The sequence below is a fragment of the Heterodontus francisci genome, chromosome 9, assembly GCF_036365525.1.
Source record: "Heterodontus francisci isolate sHetFra1 chromosome 9, sHetFra1.hap1, whole genome shotgun sequence".
Lineage (NCBI taxonomy): Eukaryota > Metazoa > Chordata > Chondrichthyes > Heterodontiformes > Heterodontidae > Heterodontus > Heterodontus francisci.
In genome coordinates, this window is record NC_090379.1 from 76,878,499 (window position 1) to 76,903,451 (window position 24,953).

Here is a 24,953-nt window from a genome sequence, read left to right on the forward strand (position 1 = left end):
CTTACCCACTGTTTTTTTCAGGTTGTTTTTCTTCAGGTTTGCACTTGCTGATGTTCAATATTCAGTATATTCACACCTAATCTGTACTAATGCTTTGTCTTTCAACACGCCATTAACATACTGTTTGCCTTTGCTCCGTGACCTTTTGGTCAGCTATGTGGCCTGGTCCAATCTGCACCTTCTCCTTTGTTATCTCTTGCCCAACCCCCACCTCACTTGTTTATAATCTGTGACTTTTCTAATATTTGTCAGTTCCGAAGAAGGGTCACTGACCCGAAACATTAACTCTGCTTCTCTTTCCACAGATGCTGCCAGACCTGCTGAGTGAATCCAGCATTTCTTGTTTTTGTTTCAGATTTCCAGCATCCGCAGTATTTTGCTTTTAGTTAAAGTGAATGCTGGTCCTTTGGAGGATGAGATTGGGGGGTTAATAGAAGGGAACACAAAAATGGCGGAGACACTAAATCAGTATTTTGCCTCAGTTTTCATGATGGAGGACACTAGTACCATCCCAATAGTAACAGGTAATGCAGAGGTTATAGAAAGGGAGGAACTTAGAACAATCACCACCACTAGGGAAAAAGTACTGAGCAAACTATTGGGATTGAAGGCAGACAAGTCCCCAGGGCCTGATGTCCTACATCCTAGGAAGCGGCAGGGGAGATAGTGGATCCATTGATTATAATATTCCAAAATTCCTTGGATGCGGGAAAGGTTTCAGTGGATTGGAAAAAAGCTAATATAATGCCCTTATTCAAAAAGGGAGGGAGGCAGAAAGTAGGAAACTAAAGCCCAGTTAGTTTAACATCTGTCACTGGGAAATTTTTAGAATCCATTATTAAGTAAGTAATAACAGGACATTTAGAAAGTCAAAACACAATCCATCAGAGTCAGCATGGTTTTGTGAAGGGTAAATCGTGCTTGACTAATTTGCTAGAGTTCTTCGAAGATGTAACAAGTAAAGTGGATAATGGGGATCCTGTAGATGTAGTATATCTGGACTTCCAGAAGGCATTTGATAAGGTGCCGCACAAAAGGTTAATACACAAGGTAAGATCATATGGGGTTAGGGGCAATTTATTAGCTTGGATAGAGGATTGGCTAACCAACAGAAAACAGAGTCCGGATAAATGGGTCTTTTTCCAGTTAACAAGATGTAACTAGTGGGGTGCCACAGGGTTCAGTCCTCAGGCCCCAACTATTTACAATCTATATTAATGACTTGGATGCAAAGATAAAAGGTACTGTAGCCAAATTTGCAGATGACACTAAAATAGGTGGGATAGTAAGTTGCAATAAAGAAATAAGACATTTACATATGGATAGGTTAAGTGAATGGGCCAAAATTTCGCAGATGGAGTTTAACATGGGTAAGTGTAAGGTTATCCATTTTGGTTGGAAGAATGGAAAGGCGAATTATCTAAATGGAGAGAAACTTCTGAGTGCTTCGGTGCAGAGGGATCTGGGTGCCCTCGTGCATGAATCGCAGAAAACTAGTATGCAGGTGCAGCAGGTAATAAGGAAGGCAAATGGAATTTTGGCATTTATTGCTAAAGGAATAGAGTATAAAAGTCGGGAAGTGTTGTTGCAACTGTACAAAGCATTAGTGAGACCGCAGCTGGACATTGCATACAGTTTTGGTCCCCTTGAGGAGGGATGTAGTTGCATTGGAGGCAGTTCAGAGGAGGTTCACTAGATTGATTCCAGAGATGAGGGGTTTGTCTTGAGAGATTGAGCAGTTTAAGCCTTTATTCTCTAGAGTTTAGAAGAATGAGGGGAGATCTAATTCAGGTATATATGATGATTAAGGGGATTGACAAAGTAGACATAGAGAGGATGTTTCCTCTTGTGGAGCAATCTAGAACAAGAGGTCATAGTTTTAGGATAAGGGGTTGCAGATTTAAAACAGAGATGAGGAGAAATTACTTCTCTCAAAGGGTCATGAGTCTGTGGAATTCACTACCCCAGAGTGCGGTGGATGCCGGGACATTGAGTAAATTTGAGGAGATAGACAGATTTTTAATTAGTAATGGGTTGAATGGTTATGGAGAACGGGCAGGAAAGTAGAGTTGAGGCTGAGATCACATGATCTTACTGAATGGCGGAGGAGGCTCGAAGGGCTATATTGCCTACTCCTGCTCCTAGTTCTTATGTTATGTTCCCAACAGTTCTTTTCTGAAATCAATCATTGTCTGGCTGTAAACTCTTTAATTAACCATCAACACAGCAAAACATCTTCATCCCTCTGGATTCAAAATGTCTAAAGAATAAACACTAAAAGACCCACATGCGCACTATAGTTTTGGATGACACTGAGTATGCTATATTCCTCAAAAGCTGAAAAGCCTTATTAAAAAAACTGAAAGAAAGGTAAAAGCAAAATACTGGGGATGCTGGAAATCTTAAATAAAAATAGAAAGTGCTTCAAATACACAGCAGGTAAGGCAGCATCAGTGGAGAGAGAAACAGAGTTAACGTTTCAGGTTGGTGACCTTTCATCGACTTTTGACGTTAACTCGATTTCTCTCTCCACAGATGCTGAAAGGAAGGTAGTTTGGGCCCCAATTTGTTTGGCTTAGATGTGTTCACAGAAAAACCAGCAATTTAGCTAATGCACCTTTAGATAGAATCTGCCACAGTACACCATTCAAGGCCTCCAGTATTGAAAGAAATTATTCTAGACATTGTCAAGACAGCCTTCTTCTAGAAACAATGGCTCAAAGCTACCCAAATTTCACTGCTTCTCTGGGGATTCTGTTGATCTCTCACTGGTGTTATAGCAGAAGACTGGGAAAATCCGCATGATGAGTCAATTTCCAGCAGCATAATAAAGTGTAATTAGTCATGATAATCACGATGATCACATGCAGTCAGTTGAGGTTGGCTGGGAGACCCTCCCCTAGATTACCTGTATCCCCTGGATAAAAAAAATTACCATGTTTTAAAGTGAGGGGTGATGGACTGATGAAACTGAATTTTAGTTTCCACGAGAACAAAAAGTAGACTAACAGGAAATAATGCCAATACCTTTCAGTGTCAATTCATGACATACAACTTTCTCTAAAATCCACCTGCCAAGAACTGTTTACAATTGGGCAATTATCACCTTTTGCTTCGTTAACTGTAATACAGAATCTGTGTCCCCAATCCACATCTTAGAGATGGGTGTGATTTGTACAGAATTATTTCCAAATAACAAACAAAAGCTTAGAATGGAGTTTGCATTCTCCACTTGCCAAGGGTTCTTCAACAGCATCTCCCAAATCCATGACACCTACCGCCTAGAAGAACAGGAACCGCAGGCACATGAGTATACCACCACCTGGAAGTTCCCCTCCAAGTCTCACACCATCCGGACTTGGAAATATAGTGCTGTTCCTTCATCATCACTGGGTCAAAATCTTGGAACTCCTTACCTATCACCACCTTGGGAACACCTTCACTACTTCGACTGCATCAGTCCAAAAAAGCGGTTCACATTCTCGAGGATAATTAGGGAACAAGTAAAAAAATCAAATGCAACTTTTCACCAAACTTCCAAAAAGCCTAATGACATTGATCAAAGGTACAATATTCACACAAGCAATTGAGGTGATTGAAGCAGATACATGCACTTAATGCAAGTACAGTATGTAAAGGCAAACCTTTCAAAAGGTGAGCGAACTCGACTGATCACATGGAAGGTTAACACATCCTTCACCAACATTTCCTTGTCATCCAATGACCATACTGGTCTTAAACATCCAGCTATTGAAAGGTAGTCAGCATTTTCATTGACAGATAATTTCAACTCTTCCAAGGTTGACGATTCTTTTATCTGAAACAAATGGTCATATGTTACAATTAAGATACACAATGGGCATTCCTGCAGTGGTGCTGACCCCCTCAACCACTGTCACAAATTCTTATCTAAACTTTTGAGCATCACTTAAATACTCCTGGCTTATTGAATAGGTTTTTGTTAGTTTTCATGGCTGAATTAACACACAAATTAAGAGGAGTAGGCCAGACAGCCCCTTAGAGCTTGCTCTGTCATTCAGTAAGATCATGGCTGATCTAGGTCAACTCCACCTTCCCACCCTACCCCCATATTTCTTGATTACTTCAGCGTCTAAAAGTCTATCGATATCTGTCTTGAATATACTCAACCACTGACCGCCCACAACCCTCTGGAGTTGAGAATTCCAGAGATTGACAACCCTCTGAGTGAAGAAACTTCTCCTTGTCTCAGTCCGAATGACCAACCTCTTCTCCTTAAACTATGGCTCTAGTTCTTAACTCTAGCCAGGGAAAAACAGCCCATCAGCATCTACCCTGTCAAGCCCCGTAAGAATTATATACATTCAAATTCGATCACCTCTCTTTCTTCTAAACTCTGGAAAATATATGTCCATTCTACCCAATCTCTCTTCCCATCCCAGGAATCAATCCAGCATCCCCTCAAAGACAAGAATATCCTTCCTTAGGTAAGGGGACCAAAACTGCACAGAGTACTCTAGGTGTGTTGTCACCAAAGCCCCATATAATTACTGCACTATTATATACCAACCCACTTGCAATAAAAGCTAGAACATATCTACCTTCCTAATTGCTTGCTATACCTGCATGTTAACTTTGTGATGTGTACAAGAACACCCAAATCCATCTGCATACCAACATTTACCAGTATCTCTTTCTTTAAAAAAAAATGTCTGCTTTTCTATTCTTCTAAGTGGATAACTTCACACTTCCTTGCCTACTCACTTAACCTGTCTAAATACCCCCATCCCATGAGCCCTAATCTTGTAACAACCTCTCATGTGGTACCTTATTGAGTGCCCTTCGAAAATCCGAATATACTACATCCATTGGTACTCCCTCGTCTACTCTGCTAGTTACACCTTCAAAAAACTAAGATTTATCAAACATGATTTCCCCCTTGTAAACCCACATTGACTCTGCCTGATCATACTATGACTTTCCAAGTGCTGTTATCCCGTCCCTAAGCAGCAGGCGCATGGGAGCACCACCACCACCTACAAGTTCTTCTCCAAGTCACACATCATCCTGATTTGGAATTATATTGCTCTTCCTTCATTGTCACTGGGTCAAAATCCTGGAACTCCCTCCCTAATAGCAATGTTGGAGTATGTACACTGCATGGACTGCAGTAGTTAAAGTTGGCAACTCACCACCACCTTCTCAAGGGCAATTATGGATCAGCAATATATGCTGGCCTTGTCAATGACCCATCCCATGAATGAATGAAAAAAATTCTAGCATTTTCCTTACTACTGACGTCAGGCTAACTGGCCTATTATATTTATATATATATATTTTTTTTTTATATTGTTCCCAGTTTTCTCTCTCCCTATTTTCTTGAATAGTGAGGTTACATTTGCAACCTTACAATCCACAGGAACCTTTCTAGAATCTAGGAAATTCTGGTAGATCAAAACCAATATATCCACTCTCTTTGCAGCCACCTCTTTGAAAACCCTAGGAAGTAGACCATCAGATCTAGGGGATGTCAGTTTTTATCCAAATTACTCCAGTACTACTCCTTTACTAATATTCATTACTTTATGTTCCTCACTCCCATTAGACCTAGGGATTCCTAAACTAAGGTTCCCAAAACTGGAAGAATATACAATATTCTAATTGCAGACTAACCAAATGATCTGTATAGATCTAGCATTCTCCAATTGCTTTTTTATTCTCAGTCCAAATTCATCTAAGATCCAATATGCTTTTATGGCTTTATTGAATGTAAGTTTTTGTATCTGACACACTACTTTCTCAACTCCTTTTAAAGTTTTACTGTTTAATGTAAATTTCTACTCATTTTTCTTCTCAAAATGTTATCATCTCATTTCTTTGCAGTAAAACTGATCTGGCATCCACCTGCCCTATCTAATCTATGTCCTGCTGAAATTGCATATAGTCCTTTTTACAATAAACCATGCTCCCTATTTGTATGTTGTTCCCTATATCCAAAGTCTTGAGCTTGCCATGAATGTGTATAAGAACACCATACTTAGTTTTTTATTTAAGAGGGTAACTATTAGTCGGCAATGCTTGATTAGTTGAAGGGTTCAGATTAGGCAGGAAGGCCTTGAAAAAAGTTAATAATCCTAACAAACTGCAAAGTAAGTAATTTTGATTATAGTGTTCCAACCAGGTGAGAAAGGTGTCAAAGGGTCCATTTTAGCCTTCACCTGGTCTTATTGTAACAGGATTTAATTTTTCAACACACTGTGTTCTGAGCTAACGCTTGGTGAATCCTTATTCTCCACGTTCCAATTAGGTAGGGAATATGGGATTACTGTGGTAGGGAATATGGGATTACTGTAGGGTTAGTATAAATGGGTGGTTGTTGGTCGGCACAAACTCAGTGGGCCGAAGGGCCTGTTTCAGTGCTGTATCTCTAAATAAATAAAAGGCAAAGAAATGAGCATAAACAGGCCTTATTAGGTTTAAAGAAAAGTGAAATTTATTAAAACTTAAACTCTAATTCAGTTAACGCCTATGGATACACGCTGCGCCCCACGCTAGCATGCATAAGCGATACACACAAATAGAAATGGAAAAGAGGAGAAAAATAAAATGGAGAGGTTTGAGGCTATATCAGAAGAATTTCTTGTTACTGTGCTTCGAGCTCACTGTCGCGCTTTTGTAGGGAATTCTTGCTTTTCACTGGTGCCCAGTATTCGTCAAACCTTATTCACTGTAGGAGACTTTTCTCTCTTGGGGTTTATATGTCTTCAATGGTTTCCAAAGCTGGTGGCAGCGAGATGAGAGAAGACAGGAGAAAGGTCTTTTTAGTCCAGGAGCAAACAGCTTTGAGTTTTCAAACTCTGTGGCAAGTTCAATTTCAAAAAACCCCAACAGCCAGTTAGTCGTGTGATGAAACTGGTCTGACCACGTCTTCTGTGTATTGGGGAAGCAGGGACTGGTTCCTTTGTTCCAACATGGTCTGCTAGTATGCAAAAAAAGGTCTTTCTGGCGAGGGGCCTGGCAATGCCTTGTGATAGGCCCTCTTTTCTACCCAGCAACAATTTTATGTTTTAATGCTCATGTGGCGAAATCATGTGTGCCTCATTCTTGGCAGGTGGGGGCCTGCATGACAATAGCCCAACAACTGAAGGGTTTTCCTTACACACAGCAAGTGGAATAATAAATACATTTGTCAGTTCTGAAGAAGGGTCACTGACCTGAAACGTTAACTCTGCTTCTCTCTCCACAGATGCTGCCAGACCTGAGTATTTCCAGCATTTCTTGTTTTTATATCTTATCCAAAACTTAGCGCTATTTAAATTTTTTAAGTCAACATTTTAATTCAAGACTTTTATTTAGAGCCTCCTCCAAACTTTCAGAATGCACTGGTTATATTAGGTTATTTCTGCTTTCTTTCTCAATGTACAAATAAAAGGAAAGGCAGATCCAATAACAATTTAGACTTACTAAATAAAAACAATGGGAACATTTTAAAGTGCAAAATTTCATTTGGGACAAATATACTTCCTTTGAATATATTATTTTACGTGGTTTAGTAATAGTGTATTTGTCAGTATGTTAAATATAATCATTTAAATATATGCTTATGCCAATATGTATATCACAGGAAGCGATGCAAATACGTGATTCTGTTAGTTAGCATGTGTAAGCTGAAGCAATAAGTCTCCATTAAAGCTGTGTTCAATCTCGATGCCTGCCCTTCAGCTTCACGTGTATTAATCTAGAAAGAGATAATACAATGTGGTGGCAGCGGTAGTACTTCAACAGCATTGATCAGCAGCTGAAAATGACAATTCAAGTCAGAAGTCCTACCTAGAGTGCTGCGACCGGATCACAGCACTCACATCGGGACAGCATGAGTAGATATTGAAGGTGATTTGGACACACTCCCGGTTTTGCCCTGAGCTGGCAAGACAAAAATCTATGGTAGTTTCAGCCACGGAAATTAGTGCAGCATCGTGTTTTGGCACAGATTCCTTCCCGCCATCGCTGCACTTGTGCGACATTAGCCGACCCCAACGCCAGGGCCCCTCCCACCTGCAAGCTTACAAACCCACGCTGCAGCAACACAGCTCAGGGCGTGGCTCCTGCTCAGCTCTACAGACATCACAGCTTGCTGCAGCTTTTAAAGCAAGGTTTTCTCCTCCAGGAGAGAAAAAGAATAGAAGGCTTAGGCAGTGGCAGCCAGATTTCCCGAGATGTCCCGGAAAACATTTGATGTCCCAGGCGAGTTCAAACTGTTTAGGCAGAGGATTGAACTATGCTTCCTAGACCACGAGGTTGTGGATGGAGAGAAACAGGCTATAAAAATTAGGATCACCATAGGAAACGAAGGTCTGTGCAGAATCAATACCTCTGGTTTTTCTGATGCTGACTGGAAGGATCCATCAAAGCTATGGGCAACATTAGAAAGTCAGCTTAAGGGGGAGGCAGTGGTGCAGTGGTATTGTCACAGAGACCCAGGGTATTGCTCTGGGGACACGGGTTCAAATTTGAATTCAATTAATAAAAATCTGGATTTAAAACCTAGTCTAATGATGGCCATGAAACCAGTATCGATTGTTGTAAAAACCCATCTGTTTCACTTATGTCCTTTAGGGAAGGAAATCTGCTGTCCTTACCTGTATGGCCTACATGTGACTCCAGACCCACAGCAATGTGGTTGACTCTTAAATGCCCTCTGAAATGGCCTAACAAGCCACTCAGTTGTATCAAACCGCCACGGTCAATAAAAAAATTAAACCAGACAGACCACCTGGCATCAACCTAGGCACCAGGAACGACAACAGCAAACTCAGCCCTGTCGACCCTGCAAAGCTCTCCTTACTAACATCTAGGGGCCAAAGTTGGGATAGCTGTCCCACAGACTAGTCAAGCAACAGCCTGACGGTCATAGTCTCAGAATCGTACCTTACGACAACATCCCAGATACTGCCATCACAATCCCCAGGTATGTCCTGTCCCACCGGCAGGACAGACCCAGCAGAGGTGGCGCAACAGTGGTATACAGTCGGGAGGGAGTCGCCTGGGAGTCCTCAATATTGACTCCAGACCCCATGAAGTCTCATGGCATCACACCAAACATGGGCAAGGAAACCTCCTGCTGATTACCACCTACTGTCCTCCCTCAGCTGATGAATCCGTGCTCCTCCATGTTGAACACCACTTGGAGGAAGCACTGAGGGGGTCAAGGACACAATATGAACTCTGGATGGGGGACATCAATGTCCATCACCAAGAGTGGCTCGGTAGCACCACGGCTGGCTGAGTCCTAAACGACATAGCTGCTAGACTGGGTCTGCGGCAGGTGGTGAGGGGAACCAACAAGAGGGAAAAATATACTTGACCTCGTCCTCACGAATCTGCCTGCCGCAGATGCAGCAGTCCATGACAGTATTGGTAGGAGTGACCACAGCACGGTCCTTGTGGAGACGGTCCCGCCTTCACATTGAGGATACCCGCCATCGTGTTATGTGGCACTACCACCATGCTAAATGGGATAGATTTCGAACAGATCAAGCAATGGAAAACTGGGCATCCATGAGGCACTGTGGGCCATCAGCAGCAGAACTGTACTCAACCACAATCTATAACCTCATGGTCCGGCAATATCCCCCACTCTACCATTACCAAAAAGCCGGGAGACCAACCTTAGTTCAATGAAGAGTGCAGGAGGGCATGCCAGGAGAAGCACCAGGCATACCTCAAAATGAGGTGTCAACCTGGTGAAGCTACAACACAGGACTACTTGCGTGCCAAACTCCGTAAGCAGCATGTGATAGACAGAGCAAAGCAATCCCATAACCAACGGATCAGATCCAAGCTCTGCAGTCCTGCCACATTAAGTCATGAACGGTGGTGGACAATTGAACAACTAACTGGAGGAGGTGGAGGGGAGCACAGTACATCAGTGCAAAAGATAAGGCAGAAGCATTTGCAACAATCTTCAGCCAGAAGTGCCGAGTTGATGATCCATCTCGGCCATCTCCTGAAGTCCCCAGCATCACAGATGCCAGACTTCAGCCAATTTGATTCACTCCGCGTGATATCTAGAAACAACTGAAGGCACTGGATACTGCAAAAGCTATGGGCCCTGACAATATTCTAGCAACTCCTAGCCAAGCTACAATACTGGTATCTACCTGGCAATGTGGAAAATTGCCCAGATATGTCCTGTACACAAAAAGCAGGACAATTCCAACCCGGCCAATTACTGCCCCATCAGTCTACTCTTAATCATCAGTAAAGTGATGGAAGGCGTCGTCGACAGTCCTATCAAGCGGTACTTGCGTAGCAATAACCTACTCACTAACGCTCAGTTTGGGTTCCGCCATGGCCACTCAGCTCCTGACCTCATTAAATCTTTGGTTCAAACATGGACCAAAGAGCTGAACTCGAGATGAGGTGACACTGACTGCCCTTGTGATCAAGGCAGCATTTGACAGAGTGTGGCATCAAGGAGCCCTAGCCAAACTGAAGTCAATGGGAATCGGGGGAAAACTCTCTGCTGGTTGGAGTCATACCTAGCGCAAAGGAAGATGGTTGTGGTTGTTGGAGACCAATCATCTCAGCTCTAGGACATCACTGCAGGAGTTCCTCTGGGTAGTATCCTAGGCCCAACCATCTTCAGCTGCTTCATCAATGACCTTCCTTCAATAAGGTCAGAAGTGGGGATGTTCGCTGATGATTGCACAATGTTCAGCACCATTCACGGACTGTTTCAGTATCTGAAGAGTCATGTAGAAATGCAGCAAGACCTGGACAATATCCAGGCTTGGGCTGATAAGTGGCAAGTAACATTCGTGCCACACAAGTACCAGGCAATCTCCAACAAGAGAGAATCTAATTATGTCCCCTTGACATTTAATGGCATTACCATTGCTGAATCCCCCACTATCAACATCCTGGGGGTTACCATTGACCAGAAACTGAACTGGAATAGCCATATAAATACCGTGACTACAAGAGCAGGTCAGAGGCTAGGAATCCTGCGGTGAGTAACTCACCTCCTGACTCCCCAAAGCCTGTCCACTAACTACAAGGCACAAGTCAGGAGTGTGATGGAATACTCTCCACTTGCCCGGATGGGTGCAGCTCCAACAACACTCAAGAAGCTAGACACCATCCAGGACAAAGCAGCCTGCTTGATTTGCACCCCATGCGCAAACATTCACTCCTTCCACCACCAACGCACAGTGGCAGCAGCGTGTATCATCTGCAAGATGCACTGTAGCAACGCACCAAGGCTCCTTAGACAGCACCTACCAACTAGAAGGACAAGGGCAGGAAATGGTTGGGGACACCAACACATGCAATAAAAACAAGAAATGCTGGAATCACTCAGCAGGTCTGGCAGCATCTGTGGAAAGAGAAGCAGAGTTAACGTTTCGGGTCAGTGACCCTTCATCAGTCAGTTCCGATGAAGGGTCACTGACCCGAAACGTTAACTCTGCTTCTCTTTCCACAGATGCTGCCAGACCTGCTGAGTGATTCCAGCATTTCTTGTTTTTATTTCAGATTTCAAGCATCCGCAGTATTTTGCTTTTACCAACACATGCAAGTTCCCCTCCAAGCCACACACCATCCTGACTTGGAAGTATAATCGCCGTTCCTTCAATGTCGCTGGTCAAAATCTTGGAACTCCCTTCCTAACAGCACTGTGGGTGTTCCTACCTCACATGGACTGCAGCGGTTCAAGAAGACAGCTCACCACCACCTTCTCAAGGGCAATTAGGGATGGGCAACAAATGCTGGCCTAGCTAGTGACGCCCACATCCCATGAATGAATTTTTAAAAAGTCAATTTCAGATTGCACCACCTAGAACTAATACAGTATAGACAGAAACCAGACAAGAGTTTGGGCAACTTTGTTAACCAATGTTGAGAGAAAGCAAGAGTGCGACCTTCTCTGATGCTGAACACTCGGACTGAATTATGGAGTTGGTTATTGCCGCCACCCCTATTGCGGCAGTCTAGAAAGACCTCCTTGAATAGCCGAAGGGAAACAGTATGGAGAGCATATGACAACATGGATGCAGATGCAAGGCAATTATCGCAGGGAGACAATGTTTGCATGCCTTAGTCTGAAACGCCCATCAGTGCAATATCCAAGGCACCCAGGCAGAACAAGGTTTGCAGTAACTGCAGGCTCTCCCACCAACCGCCTAGTGCCTGGCACACGCAAGCATGTGCAAGGCCTGCAGGCTTAGAGAGCCCTGGCCAAACTTTGCAGAAGGTCCATCAGCAGAAAATGGAGAAGCCAGAGCAGGCAGCACTTAAACCGCAGATGTACACCACCCAGAGGTGAAGGGAGGCGAGACACTTCCAGTCATTGCCAAAAGCAGACGCATCTACAAAATGGGGGAGAACGCGGACCAAAATGGATGAGGTGGATCAAGGTGAAGACACTACAGGTGAACACCTTAGCAGAACAGGTCCATTCTGTTAACAAAATGGAAGCTTTTACTATACTCTAGATCATCTGCCCTAATAAGGCTGATGGCATTGACAGTGAAGAATGGCACAGATGAAAGTACCAACACTTGACCTTTCCACATTCTCAAGGACATGTACCACGAGGCATGGAAGTCTGTGGTCCAACTCACAAGCGTGAAGCTTACGGCATACAATGTCTCGACAATAAAGTGCCTAGATTCCCTCACCTGGAATGTAGGTACAAAGAGTCAACATGGTCTACTCAGATATTCTACCTAGTCTCAAAGCCAGAAGTAGCAGGGCTGCCAATGTGCAATGAACTTAACATGGTCACCGTCCATGAGCTGACCCAGTCAGAAGACCACAGCAGTCAAAACAGGTGCACACCCAATGATTGGTACAAGATCTCCAGAGGTTGTACCCGGACCAGTTTGAGACGGTGGGAATTTCCACAGGGCTGCAGTCCTGCACATTTGACATAAAGGCCTGGTCAGGTCTGCAAAAAAAAAAAACCTGACCTGAGCTCGACAGAACCAACATCCGATCCGACCCGAGCCCAACCCGACCAGAGTCCTTCCATTTTTTCCTGCGCCCGACCCGACTATCAGTTAACTTACCTTCTGTTTTTCACTTTGTTGCTGATCTGCACAAGGTTAAAATAACTGTTACAAAACCACCTTTCTAGTCTATAAATTAAATTAACAGTGGAGCCACTTACCTGTGATAGAGCATGTCCGACCCGACTTGACCTGAGCCCAAATGCCGGACCCGGAAGTGCAACCTGACCCGACCCCAACACATGTCGTTGGGTCCCGTCAGGTTTGGGTCAGGTAGCAGGCGCAACCCCGTCAACTGACCTGTCGCAAAAATGCAGTGCGCACATTCGAGAAAAGTTGAAGATGGAACTGGATAGAATGGAAAAACAAGGCATTATTCGACGAGTGCAACATCACGTGGACTGGTGCAGTTCCATCACTACCGCAATGAAGGAGGATGGTTCAATTCAACCAAGTTAAGACCAGAGGAAGCTAAACAAAACCTTAGAAATCTCCTAAGATACCAATGCTAGAAGAGTTAAATCCAACGTTTACTGGAGCGAAACACTTTTCCAAATTAGATGCAAAAAAATGGATATTGGTCCGTACCCTCGTCAAGAGAGTCGCTAGAGCCAACAATGTTCTGAACTCCTTGTGGCAGGTACTGTTTCCTCTATTTACCATTTGGGCTGTCGATCAGCCAGGATATATTTCAACAACATATGGACCAGATAAAGGAATGAATCTGTGTGTGTATTGTGGATGACATTGCTGTGGTAGGATGTAAGGAAAAAGAGCATGACAGAAACCTACACTTTTTAATGGAGACCGGTAGACGCAAAGGTTTGGTTTTCAACAGCAAAAAGTGCTCTAATAAAATAAATCACAAATTTTTTTTTCCAGTGCCATTTACTCAAGTGCAGGTATCCACCCGGATCCTGGAAAGATCGAAGACATCCAGTCAATGTTGACACTGCAGGACAAGGACGACCTCCAAAAGGTGTGTAGTTCAACTCAACTTCCTTGCTGTATACATAACGAGCTTCTTGGAGAAGGCATCTTCACTAAGAGAATTGCTGAAAAAGTCACACTATTCCAATGGCAGGACGATCACCAACATGCATTCAATGTGTTGAAACAAGCACTGTCAGCTAAGTTATGTCTTCAATACTATGACCCTTGGAAGGCAACATTAGAAGTGGACACATCGCAGAAAGGTCTCAGTGCATGTCTTCAAGACAGCAAGTCTGTCGCATTTGGTTCAAAAAGTCTGTTGCCAGTATAATTACTCCAATATCGAAGAAAAAACTCTTACTCTCATCTTCGGGATCAACTGGAAAAGAGTTCATGGTCGAGACAGATCATAAGCCGCTGGAGATGATCTGGAGAAAACCGCTCTTAAGTGCACCGCCTCGACTCCAGAGGTTACTCATCCAGATTCAGGGCTACAACTGTGATGTCAGGTGCAAACCCGGGAGTCAGATACTCTTAAGTAGACTTCCCAACCCTGGGAAGGCGCGAGACATATCACTCAGCTTCCAGGTGGTTGAAGTCTGTGAAAGCTTAGAGGACGTCAACAAAGTAGATCTCATGTGCTTCGGTCAAAATGAGAGAGAGAAACTCCAGAGAAGAACTTCTCAAGACATCATAATCCGAGTTCTGTGGCGAATCATTGAAGTGGGTTGGCCTGACCATTCAGGAGATCCCTACAGATTTGAGAATGTATTGGCACATAGAGACGAAATCAGTATATGCAATGGAGTACTATTCAAATGACGGCAAGTACTCATTTCAGCGACACTTCAGTCTGACATATTTGGACAGCTCCACCAAGGACACATCGGAATAGAGAGGACAAGACAACTTGCTCGTGAGTCAGTGCTCTGGCCCCAAGTCAGCTAGGACGAGGACCAGATGGTAAGATTTTGTGATGCATGTCAGGAACATCAAGATAGACAACAGAAAGAGCCTCTCCAACTGCATGACATAGCAACATCACCAGGCACCAAGACAGCTTATTCATATACATATACATACAGATTTCTGCTCTGTGGCCAGAGAAGATTATCTGCTAGTGACGATCACTCCAAATTTCCTACTGTGCAGAAGCTTCGAAAGGCGTCAAGTACAGAGTGGCCAACACTGTTAGTGACATCTTTAGGTCTTTTTGGTGCCCCGGTAGAAGTGGTATCTGACAACGGTCCACAATACATGGGAATACCATTCCAGGATGCATGTGAACGATGGTTCATCAACCAAACCACATCATCACTCCAATATCCTCATTTGAATGGAATAGCTGAGCATATGTCAGGGCAGCCAAATTGCTGATCAAAAAGTGTTCGGAAACCAGGCAAGATATCCAAGTTGTGTTATTGCAACTTCGCGCAACACCATTAGATTCCAGCCTGCCATCACCTGCTGAGATTCTGTTTGGTTGACCAGTGGGAACCATACTAGCAAGTTATCCTTGATTACAGACCAGTTACATCAGAAACAAAATAAAATAAAAGATGAACATGACGTACTTATGGGTGCAGAATTACCCCCACCATATGTTGGCCAGAAGCTGAGGGTCCTACACCTGCAAGAACAGACATGAATCTGAGCAGAGATGTCCATGATGTTCAAAGAACCACTGTAAAGGAATCGATCTCACCTCAGGGGACTCTCTGCTAGCCATGCACAAGCCGAGCTACCAGTATCGTCTACGTGTACCCCTGTGCATTTTATAGACGAAGAAACAAAGAACACACCGACAACTGAGGACAATCCTCTTAACCACAATCTTCAGGAGGAGAGGACGGACTGTTCGAGAACACACCATTGTCACAAGGTCTGGTCGAGTCAGCCGACGACCAATATGTTTCCAAATGCAGATAACACCTTGAAGAGGAGCGTTCCAAATGTTCTTGTTACAGTTGAATGTTTTATGTAACTCGTGTTATAGTTAGCAAATTTCATATCTCATAAGGGCTGCTTATTCATATACATATTGTTAGACTATATAGGGTTGTCTTTTAAAGGAAGGGGGATGTTGTGATAGTGTATGTTAGTAAGTTAAATATAATTTAAATATATTTTGCTAATATGCATGTTATCACAGGAAGTGATGCAATATCATGTAATTCAGTTCTCTTACACCGTTAACATGTGTAAGCTGAAGCAACAAGTCTCCGTTAAAGCTCTGTGTTCAACCTCAATGCCCTGCCCTTCAGTTTTGTTTGTAAAAGAACAAAGAACAAAGAAAATTACAGCACAGGAACAGGCCCTTCGGCCCTCCAAGTCTACGCCGATCCAAATCCTCTATCTAAACCTGTCGCCTATTTTCTAAGGGTCTGTGTCTCTTTACTTCCTGCCCATTCATGTATCTGTCTAGATACATCTTAAAAGACGCTATCGTGCCCGCGTCTACCACCTCTGCTGGCAAAGCGTTCTATGCACCCACCACCCTCTGCGTAAAGAAATTTCCACGCATATCCCCCCTAAACTTTTCCCCTTTCACTTTGAACTTGTGTCCCCTTGTAATTGAATCCCCTACTCTGGGAAAAAGCTTCTTGCTATCCACCCTGTCTATACCTCTCATGATTTTGTACACCTCAATCAGGTCCCCCCTCAACCTCCGTCTTTCTAATGAAAATAATCCTAATCTACTCAACCTCTCTTCATAGCTAGTGCCCTCCATACCAGGCAACATCCTGGTGAATCTCCTCTGCACCCTCTCCAAAGCATCCACATCCTTTTGGTAATGTGGCGACCAGAACTGCACGCAGTATTCCAAATGTGGCCGAACCAAAGTCCTATACAACTGTAACATGATCTGCCAACTCTTGTACTCAATACCCCGTCCGATGAAGGAAAGCATGACGTATGCCTTCTTGACCACTCTATTGACCTGTGTTGCCACCTTCAGGGAACAATGGACCTGAACATCCAAATCTCTCTGTACATCAATTTTCCCCAGGACTTTTCCATTTACTGTATAGTTCGCTCTTGAATTGGATCTTCCAAAATGCATCACCTCGCATTTGCCCTGATTGAACTCCATTTGCCATTTCTCTGCCCAACTCTCCAGTCTATCTATATTCTGCTGTATTCTCTGACAGTCCCCTTCACTATCTGCTACTCCACCAATCTTAGTGTCGTCTGCAAACTTGCTAATCAGACCACCTATACTTTCCTCCAAATCATTTATGTATATCACAAACAACAGTGGTCCCAGCACGGATCCCTGTGGAACACCACTGGTCACACGTCTCCATTTTGAGAAACTCCCTTCCACTGCTACTCTCTGTCTCCTGTTGCCCAGCCAGTTCTTTATCCATCTAGCTAGTACACCTTGGACCCCATGCGCCTTCACTTTCTCCATCAGCCTACCATGGGGAACCTTATCAAACGCCTTACTGAAGTCCATGTATATGACATCTACAGCCCTTCCCTCATCAATCAACTTTGTCACTTCCTCAAAGAATTCTATTAAGTTGGTGAGACATGACCTTCCCTGCACAAAACCATGTTGCCTATCACTGATAAGCCCATTTTCTTCCAGGTGGGAATAGATCCTATCCCTCAGTATCTTCTCCAGCAGCTTCCCTACCACCGATGTCAGGGTCACCGGTCTATAATTAACTGGATTTTCCCTGCTACCCTTCTTAAACAAGGGGACAACATTAGCAATTCTCCAGTCCTCCGGGACCTCACCCGTGTTTAAGGATGTTGCAAAGATATCTGTTAAGGCCCCAACTATTTCCTCTCTCGCTTCCCACAGTAACCTGGGATAGATCCCATCCGGACCTGGGGACTTGTCCACCTTAATGCCTTTTAGAATACCCAACACTTCCTCCCTCCTTATGCCGACTTGACCTAGAGTAATCAAACATCTGTCCCTCACCTCAACATCCGTCATGTCCCTCTCCTCGGTGAATACCGATGCAAAGTACTCGTTTAGAATCTCACCCATTTTCTCTGACTCCATGCATAACTTTCCTCCTTTGTCCTTGAGTGGGCCAATCCTTTCTCTAGTTACTCTCTTGCTCCTTATATATGAATAAAAGGCTTTGGGATTTTCCTTAACCCTGTTTGCTAAAGATATTTCATGACCCCTTTTAGCCCTCTTAATTCCTCGTTTCAGATTGTGCCTACAATCCCGATATTCTTTCAAAGCTTCGTCTTTCTGCAGCCGCCTAGACCTTAGTCTCACAATTTCACCAGTCATCCATGTTCCCTAATCTTGCCATTTCTACCCCTCATTTTCACAGGAACATGTTTCTCCTGCACGCTAATAAACCTCTCTTTAAAAGCCTCCCAATCTATTAATCTGGAAAGAAATAATACAACAGGTTTGTTCAGCAAAGTTAGAACCATAGAATGGTTACTGCACAGGTGACTGCCATTCAGCCTGTCATGTCTGCGCTGGCTCTCTGCAAGAACATAGCTTGTCCCACTCCCCTGCCTTTACCCAGGTTTTCTCCTCAGATAATTATCCAATTCTCTTTTGAAAGCCTCGATTGAATCTGCCTCCATCACACCCTCAGGCAGTGCATTCCAGATCCTAACCACTCAATGTATAAAAAAGGTTTTCCTCATGTGGTCATTGCTTCTTTTGCCAATCACCTTAAATCGGTGTCCTTTGGTTCTGGATCCTTCTGCCAATGGGAGCAGTCTCTCCGTACCTACTCTGTGCAGACACCTTATGACTTTGAACACCTCTATCAAATCGTCTCTTATTCTTCTCCAAGGAGAACAGCCCCAGCTTCTCCAATCTATCCATGTGACTGAAGTTCTTCATCCCTGGAACCAATCTCATAAATCTTTTCTGCACCCTCTCTAATGCCACACACATCCTTCCTAAAGTGTGGTGCCCAGCACTGGACACAATACACCAGTTGAGGCGGAACCAGTGTTTTATAAAGATTTATCATAATTTCCTTGTTCTTGTAATATGCCCCTATTTATAAAGCCCAGGATCCCATATGCTTTATTAACCGCTTTCTCAACCTGCCCTGCCACCTTCATAAATCCCCTTCTCCTTTTACCAGGCTTTTACTATTTATATGCCTATAGAAGACTTTTAGATTCCCTTTTATGTTTAGATTAGATTAGATTAGAGATACAGCACTGAAACAGGCCCTTCGGCCCACCGAGTCTGTGCCGACCATCAACCACCCAGTTATACTAATCCCATATTCCTACCCAACATCCCCACCTGACCCTATATTTCCCTACCACCTACCTATACTAGTGACAATTTATAAAGGCCAATTTACCTACCAACCTGCAAGTCTTTTGGCTTGTGGGAGGAAACCGGAGCACCCGGAGAAAACCCACGCAGACACAGGGAGAACTTGCAAACTCCACAGCTTGTTAGCTTGGAGTCTCTTCTCATACTCTCTTTGGTTCACATTCATTTTTCATTTCCCTTCTGAACCTTCTTTATTCAGCCTGGTTCTCAATTATATTACCCAACTGACATCAGTCATATACAAACTTTCTCTGCTTCACCTTATTCTCTATCTCTTGTGTCATCCAGGGAGCGCTGAATCTGTTTTCTCCACCTTTTCCCCTCATGGGAACGTACCTTGACTGTATCCGACTATCTCCTCTTTAAAGGCAGCCTGTTGTTCAGGTACAATTTTGCCTGCCAGTCTCGGATTCCAATTTACTTGGGCTTGATGGTTCTCACTCCATTGAAGTTGGCCCTCCCCCAATTATTTATCTTTACTCTGGATTGCTCCTTTTCCTTTTCGATAGCTAACCTAAACCTTTCGATGCTATGTTCACTGTCCCCTAAATGTTCCCCTACTAACGCTTGATTCACTTGACCCACCTCATTCCCCAAAACCAGAACCAGCAATGTCTCCTTCCTTTGACTGGAAACATACTGATGTAGAAAATTCTTTTGAACACATTCTAGAAACCCTTGCCCCTCTCTGCCCTTTACACTACTATTCCAGTCTATATTAGGATAAAGTCCCCCATTATAACTATATAATTCTCACAACTCTCTAATTTCCTTGCAAATTTGTTCTTCTATAGCTTTTCCACTAGTTGGTGGCCTATAGAATATGCCCAACAATGTAATGGTACTTCTACTGTTTCTTAGCTCTAACTAAATAGATTTTGTCCTTGACCCCTCAAGGACAACATTGCTTTCCAGCACTATAATGTTCTCCTGAATCAATACAGCTACCCCTCCTTTCCTTCCTTCTCTATCTTTCCTGAACATCTTGTATCCAGGAATATTTAGTACCCATCCTGCCCTTTTTGAGCCAGATCTCCATTATCGGCACATTATATTTCCACGTAGCTATTTGCACCGGCTGCTCATCACACTCTGCACATTTATATACATGCATGGTAAACCTAAGTTAGACCTTATTACATTCCCTCTTACACTGATCCCACCTAACGCCTTACTATTTTCTACTGTAGTGCTATCTGTCTCTCCCAATTCTCTGTGCATCGTAGTTTTCCTCAATATTACTTCCTGGTTCCCACACCCCTTCCAAGTTAGTTTAAACCCTCCCCAATAGCACTCACAAATGGCCCACAAGGACATTGGTCCAGCTTTGTTCAGTTACTTAACAAAAACTTTTACAAGTTCATGCTTTGTATCTTTGACTTCTTTCAACTTTTATTTAAAAGTAAAGTTTTAGTTATTTTCACTGCTTCTAAAATTGGCCTGCCTGGTTGTTACTCCTACCACCTTCTCTAGTACTAGATAGATGGACTTACAAACAGCACACCTTGACTTGCTCTGTGGATGCCCAGTCTTGCTGCCAATGAAAAATACCTGGAGTTGCGGATACAAGTGCATGCTGGGATGTAAAAGTCCGCTACCTTTGAGTTTCTTCAACTGATCGTAATAGAAGCACCCTAGGCCGCATAGTTAAGGTCGTTGCAATTTTTGTAATTTGTTTGTTGTCTTTTTATGTTATAAATCTTGTTTGCTGTACTAAGTTTCTAAACTAGTGAGAATTCAAGTTGGCAGCCAAATATATTAAACAAAATATTTGGAGCAATCTTTTTTTGACTGTGTTGTTGATTGCTAATATGATGACAACTAGTTTTTTTTTTTAATTGAGAAAATACCAGATTTTCCAACTTTTGATGGCATGTTCACTACCTGTTCAGTTGTGATTTCTCTGTGGGAAGTATCTAAGATTAGAAACTGAAGAATGTAAGGTTGGGGATCACCAAGCCATTGCTGAGAGAAGATTCTTTTTCTCCTGTTCATGATAAGGGAGATCAGTTCTGTGATTAGAACACTTTCTATATTTGGCACTGTATTTTGCATCAAGCAGCCTCAAGTCAGCAATAAGACAATCAATGCACAGTAAAGCTCCCATCCTCAGAACCCTGCCTCTTGATGCACAAGAATTTCCCATTTTCCACTGGAGGTATCCTTATGGCTTCTCTGTGAGGGACTACCAGTTTGTGTGAAGTGATTGACAATTTTATGCTATGGGCATATACCTACTAGGACTTTAATAATTTAATTCACCCCTCATCTCGCATGATACCTTTACACCAGAGAGGAAAGACTTTCATCCCATCACCATTTCTTGGTGGATTTGAAACAAAGGTGTGTCAGTCAGTGCCCCTGAAAGCAGCACTTAAAAGTAGTAGAGTTATTAAAAATTTACCTTTTTGATCTTTTGTATCACCTCAAAATGTGTCACATCTTCCATAGTTGGTTCAGTTACCTCTGGACCATAGGCCAGACAATTAAACAGAGTTGTGGAGAAGAAGTTTGGTGATGGACCACCATGAACTATTGATAGTGCAATCATCCGTCCTGCTTCATAATACCAGTCCCACCTAAGAGCTGCAGAAGAAAATAAACAAACACATGCATATATAATTTTGTAATGCAATAATAGTGAGGGGAAGCACTAGGGCAAACATGTCCATTCGCTATTTAATGCCCTTACATGACAATAGTGACTGCACCTAAATAGTACATAATTGGGTGAAGCACTTTGGAACCTCCTGAGGCTGCGATAAGCACCATGTCCAAGTTCTTGATCTTTTATTTTTGATCCAATTCCCTGCCCATCAAGAGTGCCAGCCACATAGCAACAATCTAGGTAATCAGGTCTTTGATTTTTCATTTTCAGTAGAAAGGAAACATTTAGACTTAACAGGTTACTTATTTGCACTTGAACTGACACACTGACTCTGTCCTAGGAGATAGTCTGAAACAGTGCAGAAACTAAGTTTTCTTACAAAATGCCCCTAGCACCAGCTGTTGGGCAAAATTCTGTGCAGCTGTATCCTTGCAATGAAGCAAACTTAAAGATGTGGCCGAGGTACAGATAAGAACTTAGTTAAGTGCTCCATTCCTTACCTCTTTTATTGCACAGGATAAGACCATAGATATTCAACTTGTTATTGTTGCTCTGGTGGTATGTGGACAGCAACATCCCCAGGTTGTTTATGTACAAACTGCACGACATAGATTTATAAACACAAGGCAAGTGGACAAAGATGCATTAGGAAGTGCTGCCATAATGGGAGAAATTGGATATTATTTTGTCATAAAATGTTTGTTAGGGTTAAGCATCACAGAATCGTTACAGCGCAGGAGGCCATTCGGCCCATCGTATCCGCACGGCTCTCTGAAAGAGCAACTCCCTCAGTTCCAATCCCCTGCCTTTTCCCCATAACCCTGCACATTCTTCCTTTTCATATAACTGTCCAATTCTCTTCTGAATGCTTCAATTGCACCTGCCTCCACCACATTCTCAGGCAATGTGTTCCAGTTCTTAACCACTCGTTGCGTGAAAAAGTTTTTCCTCATGTCATAGTCATAGAGCACAGAAACAGGTCCCTCGGCCCATCATGTCCGTGCCGGCCATCAAGCACCTACCTATTCTAATCCCATTTTCCAGCACTTGGCCCGTAGCCTTGTATGCTATGGTGTTTCAAGTGCTCATCTAAATACTTCTTAAATGTTGTGATGGTTCCTGCCTCTACCACCTCTTCAGGCAGTGTCACTTTTGCTTCTCTTACCAAAAACTTTAAATCTGTGCCCTCTCGTTCTCGATCCTTTCACGAATGGGAACAGTTTCTCTCTATGTACTCTGTCCAGACCCCTCCAGATTTTGAATACCTCTGTCAAATTACCTCTCACAGCCTCCTCTTCTCCAAGGAAAACAGTCCTAACTTCTCCAATCTATCTTCACAACTGAAATTCCTCATCCTTGGAACCATTCTTGTGAATCTTTTCTGTACTCTCTCCAATGCCCTCACGTCTTTCCTCAAGTGCGGCGCCTAGAATTGGATGCAATACGCCAGCGAGGCTGAACTAGTGTCTTATACAAGTTCAACATAACTTCCTTGCTCTTGTACTCTATGCCCCTGCTAATAAAGCTCAGGATACTGTATGCTTTATTAACTGCTCTCCCAACCTGTCCTGCCACCTTCGATGTCTTATGCACTTAGGTCCCTCTGCTCTTGCATTCCCTTTAGAATTGTACCTCTTATTTTATATTGTCTCTCCATGTTCTTCCAACCAAAATGAATTACTTCACATTTCTCTGCATTGGACTTCATCTGCCACCTGTCTGCCCATTCCACCAACTTATCCATGTCCTTTTGACATTCTACACTATCCTCCTCACAATTCACAATGTGAAATCAAGAAAACCTGAGCTATATCTTTCAACCCAAGTGTCCTTTGTAGTTTTGCATTCACCAGATGGACACTGACTTTCATGTGTTACTGGAAATAAAATCTATTAACAAAAATTATATCAAAAGGTATAAAAGGCAGTAAGTTAATTTTAATCCTCTTGGATTTCATGCAAACATATAACTGGTCAACAAGCTTCTTGTCTCCTAATATAATGACAGCAACTGCCTCTGAGACTCCCTCTTTCTTGTACAGCAAGTTATTGATTTAGCATTTCTTGTGCACTAAAGAAAATCAAACAGAAGCACTCTTAACGGAACAGAGTAATGTTATTGAGGACTTAAAATTTTAAAAAGTATATAAATTATTCTTTGCACATCAAGGTAGCTTTAGTAAATTTTACAGTTGTCTGTAATATAGTGGACATACTGAATATGTGCAATACCTGTGAAACCACAACACCTTTTTTGAAAAATGTTGAAATTGACAGACATGGAACAGAATACACTCTTTTGTGTACAAGTGCTGGACACATTCCAGAGGTTGCCATTTGTGATCAAGAAATGTTCAAGTTATCTGCTGAGCCTTTCTCATGAAGACATTTACCAAAACTGACTGTTGATTACAACATATCCTTTTACTTACCTGTAATTCTAAAGCCATTATGTAAGAAGCATACTCCAAGTCGAATGACTGATACCTTTGGAACATTTCTTTCTAGCATAGGACGGTATACAAATTCCAAACAAGCATGCATAAGAAAATTATCAAACCAATACAATAGCATTTAGCAATTCACCAACAATCTTTTCTTTTACTACTTGAAATCAAATGCAATCTCAAAAATTTGAACATAAACTGGAGTGACGTTTATAGAATATATATAAAAAATGTAAAAACATCTAACCTCGAGAATTTAGAGTCATGTTCTTCGAGGTAGTAGAACCTTCAAACAAGACCGAATTCTCAAGATGATGCATGAGCAAACAAAAAAATTCATGACAGGGATTTCCCTGATCAACAGCGTCTTGAGGGTTTCTAGCATCATCTGAAAATTGAACGCAAATTGTGCTGGTGGGGCTGAACGTTTTGCGTCTCATCTCTCTCAGAGCTCCTTCCCAGACATTTGTTCTGTCAACACTGATTCCCGAGATGACATTCAATTCGATTTGTGACCTTAAGTCTTTCAAAATGTCTGTAAGTGATCTTGATGCAAATATCTGGCTGTTGAAGAAGCAGTTAAAAAGGAGCAATTTTTGCAGTTGAAGTTAATCATTAGAAAAATTGCACAACTTTACACATTCTATTTCAAAATAAAATAACTTTCCAATAAAAGTTCTGAAACATTT

The 24,953-nt window shown here is 42.7% G+C and overlaps 1 protein-coding gene across 4 annotated transcripts in view; it reads right to left on the bottom strand.

Annotated features, from left to right (window-relative positions):
* g2e3 (G2/M-phase specific E3 ubiquitin protein ligase) overlaps positions 1 to 24,953 on the bottom strand; it is a 169,181-nt gene that overhangs the window by 24,957 nt on the left and 119,271 nt on the right. For all 4 annotated transcript variants that reach the window (XM_068039370.1, XM_068039369.1, XM_068039368.1 and 1 more), the window contains 3 exons: positions 24,512 to 24,828; positions 21,614 to 21,795; positions 3,645 to 3,817 (listed from right to left, as the gene is read on the bottom strand). In XM_068039370.1, the coding sequence (XP_067895471.1) occupies positions 3,645 to 3,817; positions 21,614 to 21,795; positions 24,512 to 24,828 (672 nt within the window). The remainder of the gene's footprint in view (positions 1 to 3,644; positions 3,818 to 21,613; positions 21,796 to 24,511; positions 24,829 to 24,953) is intronic.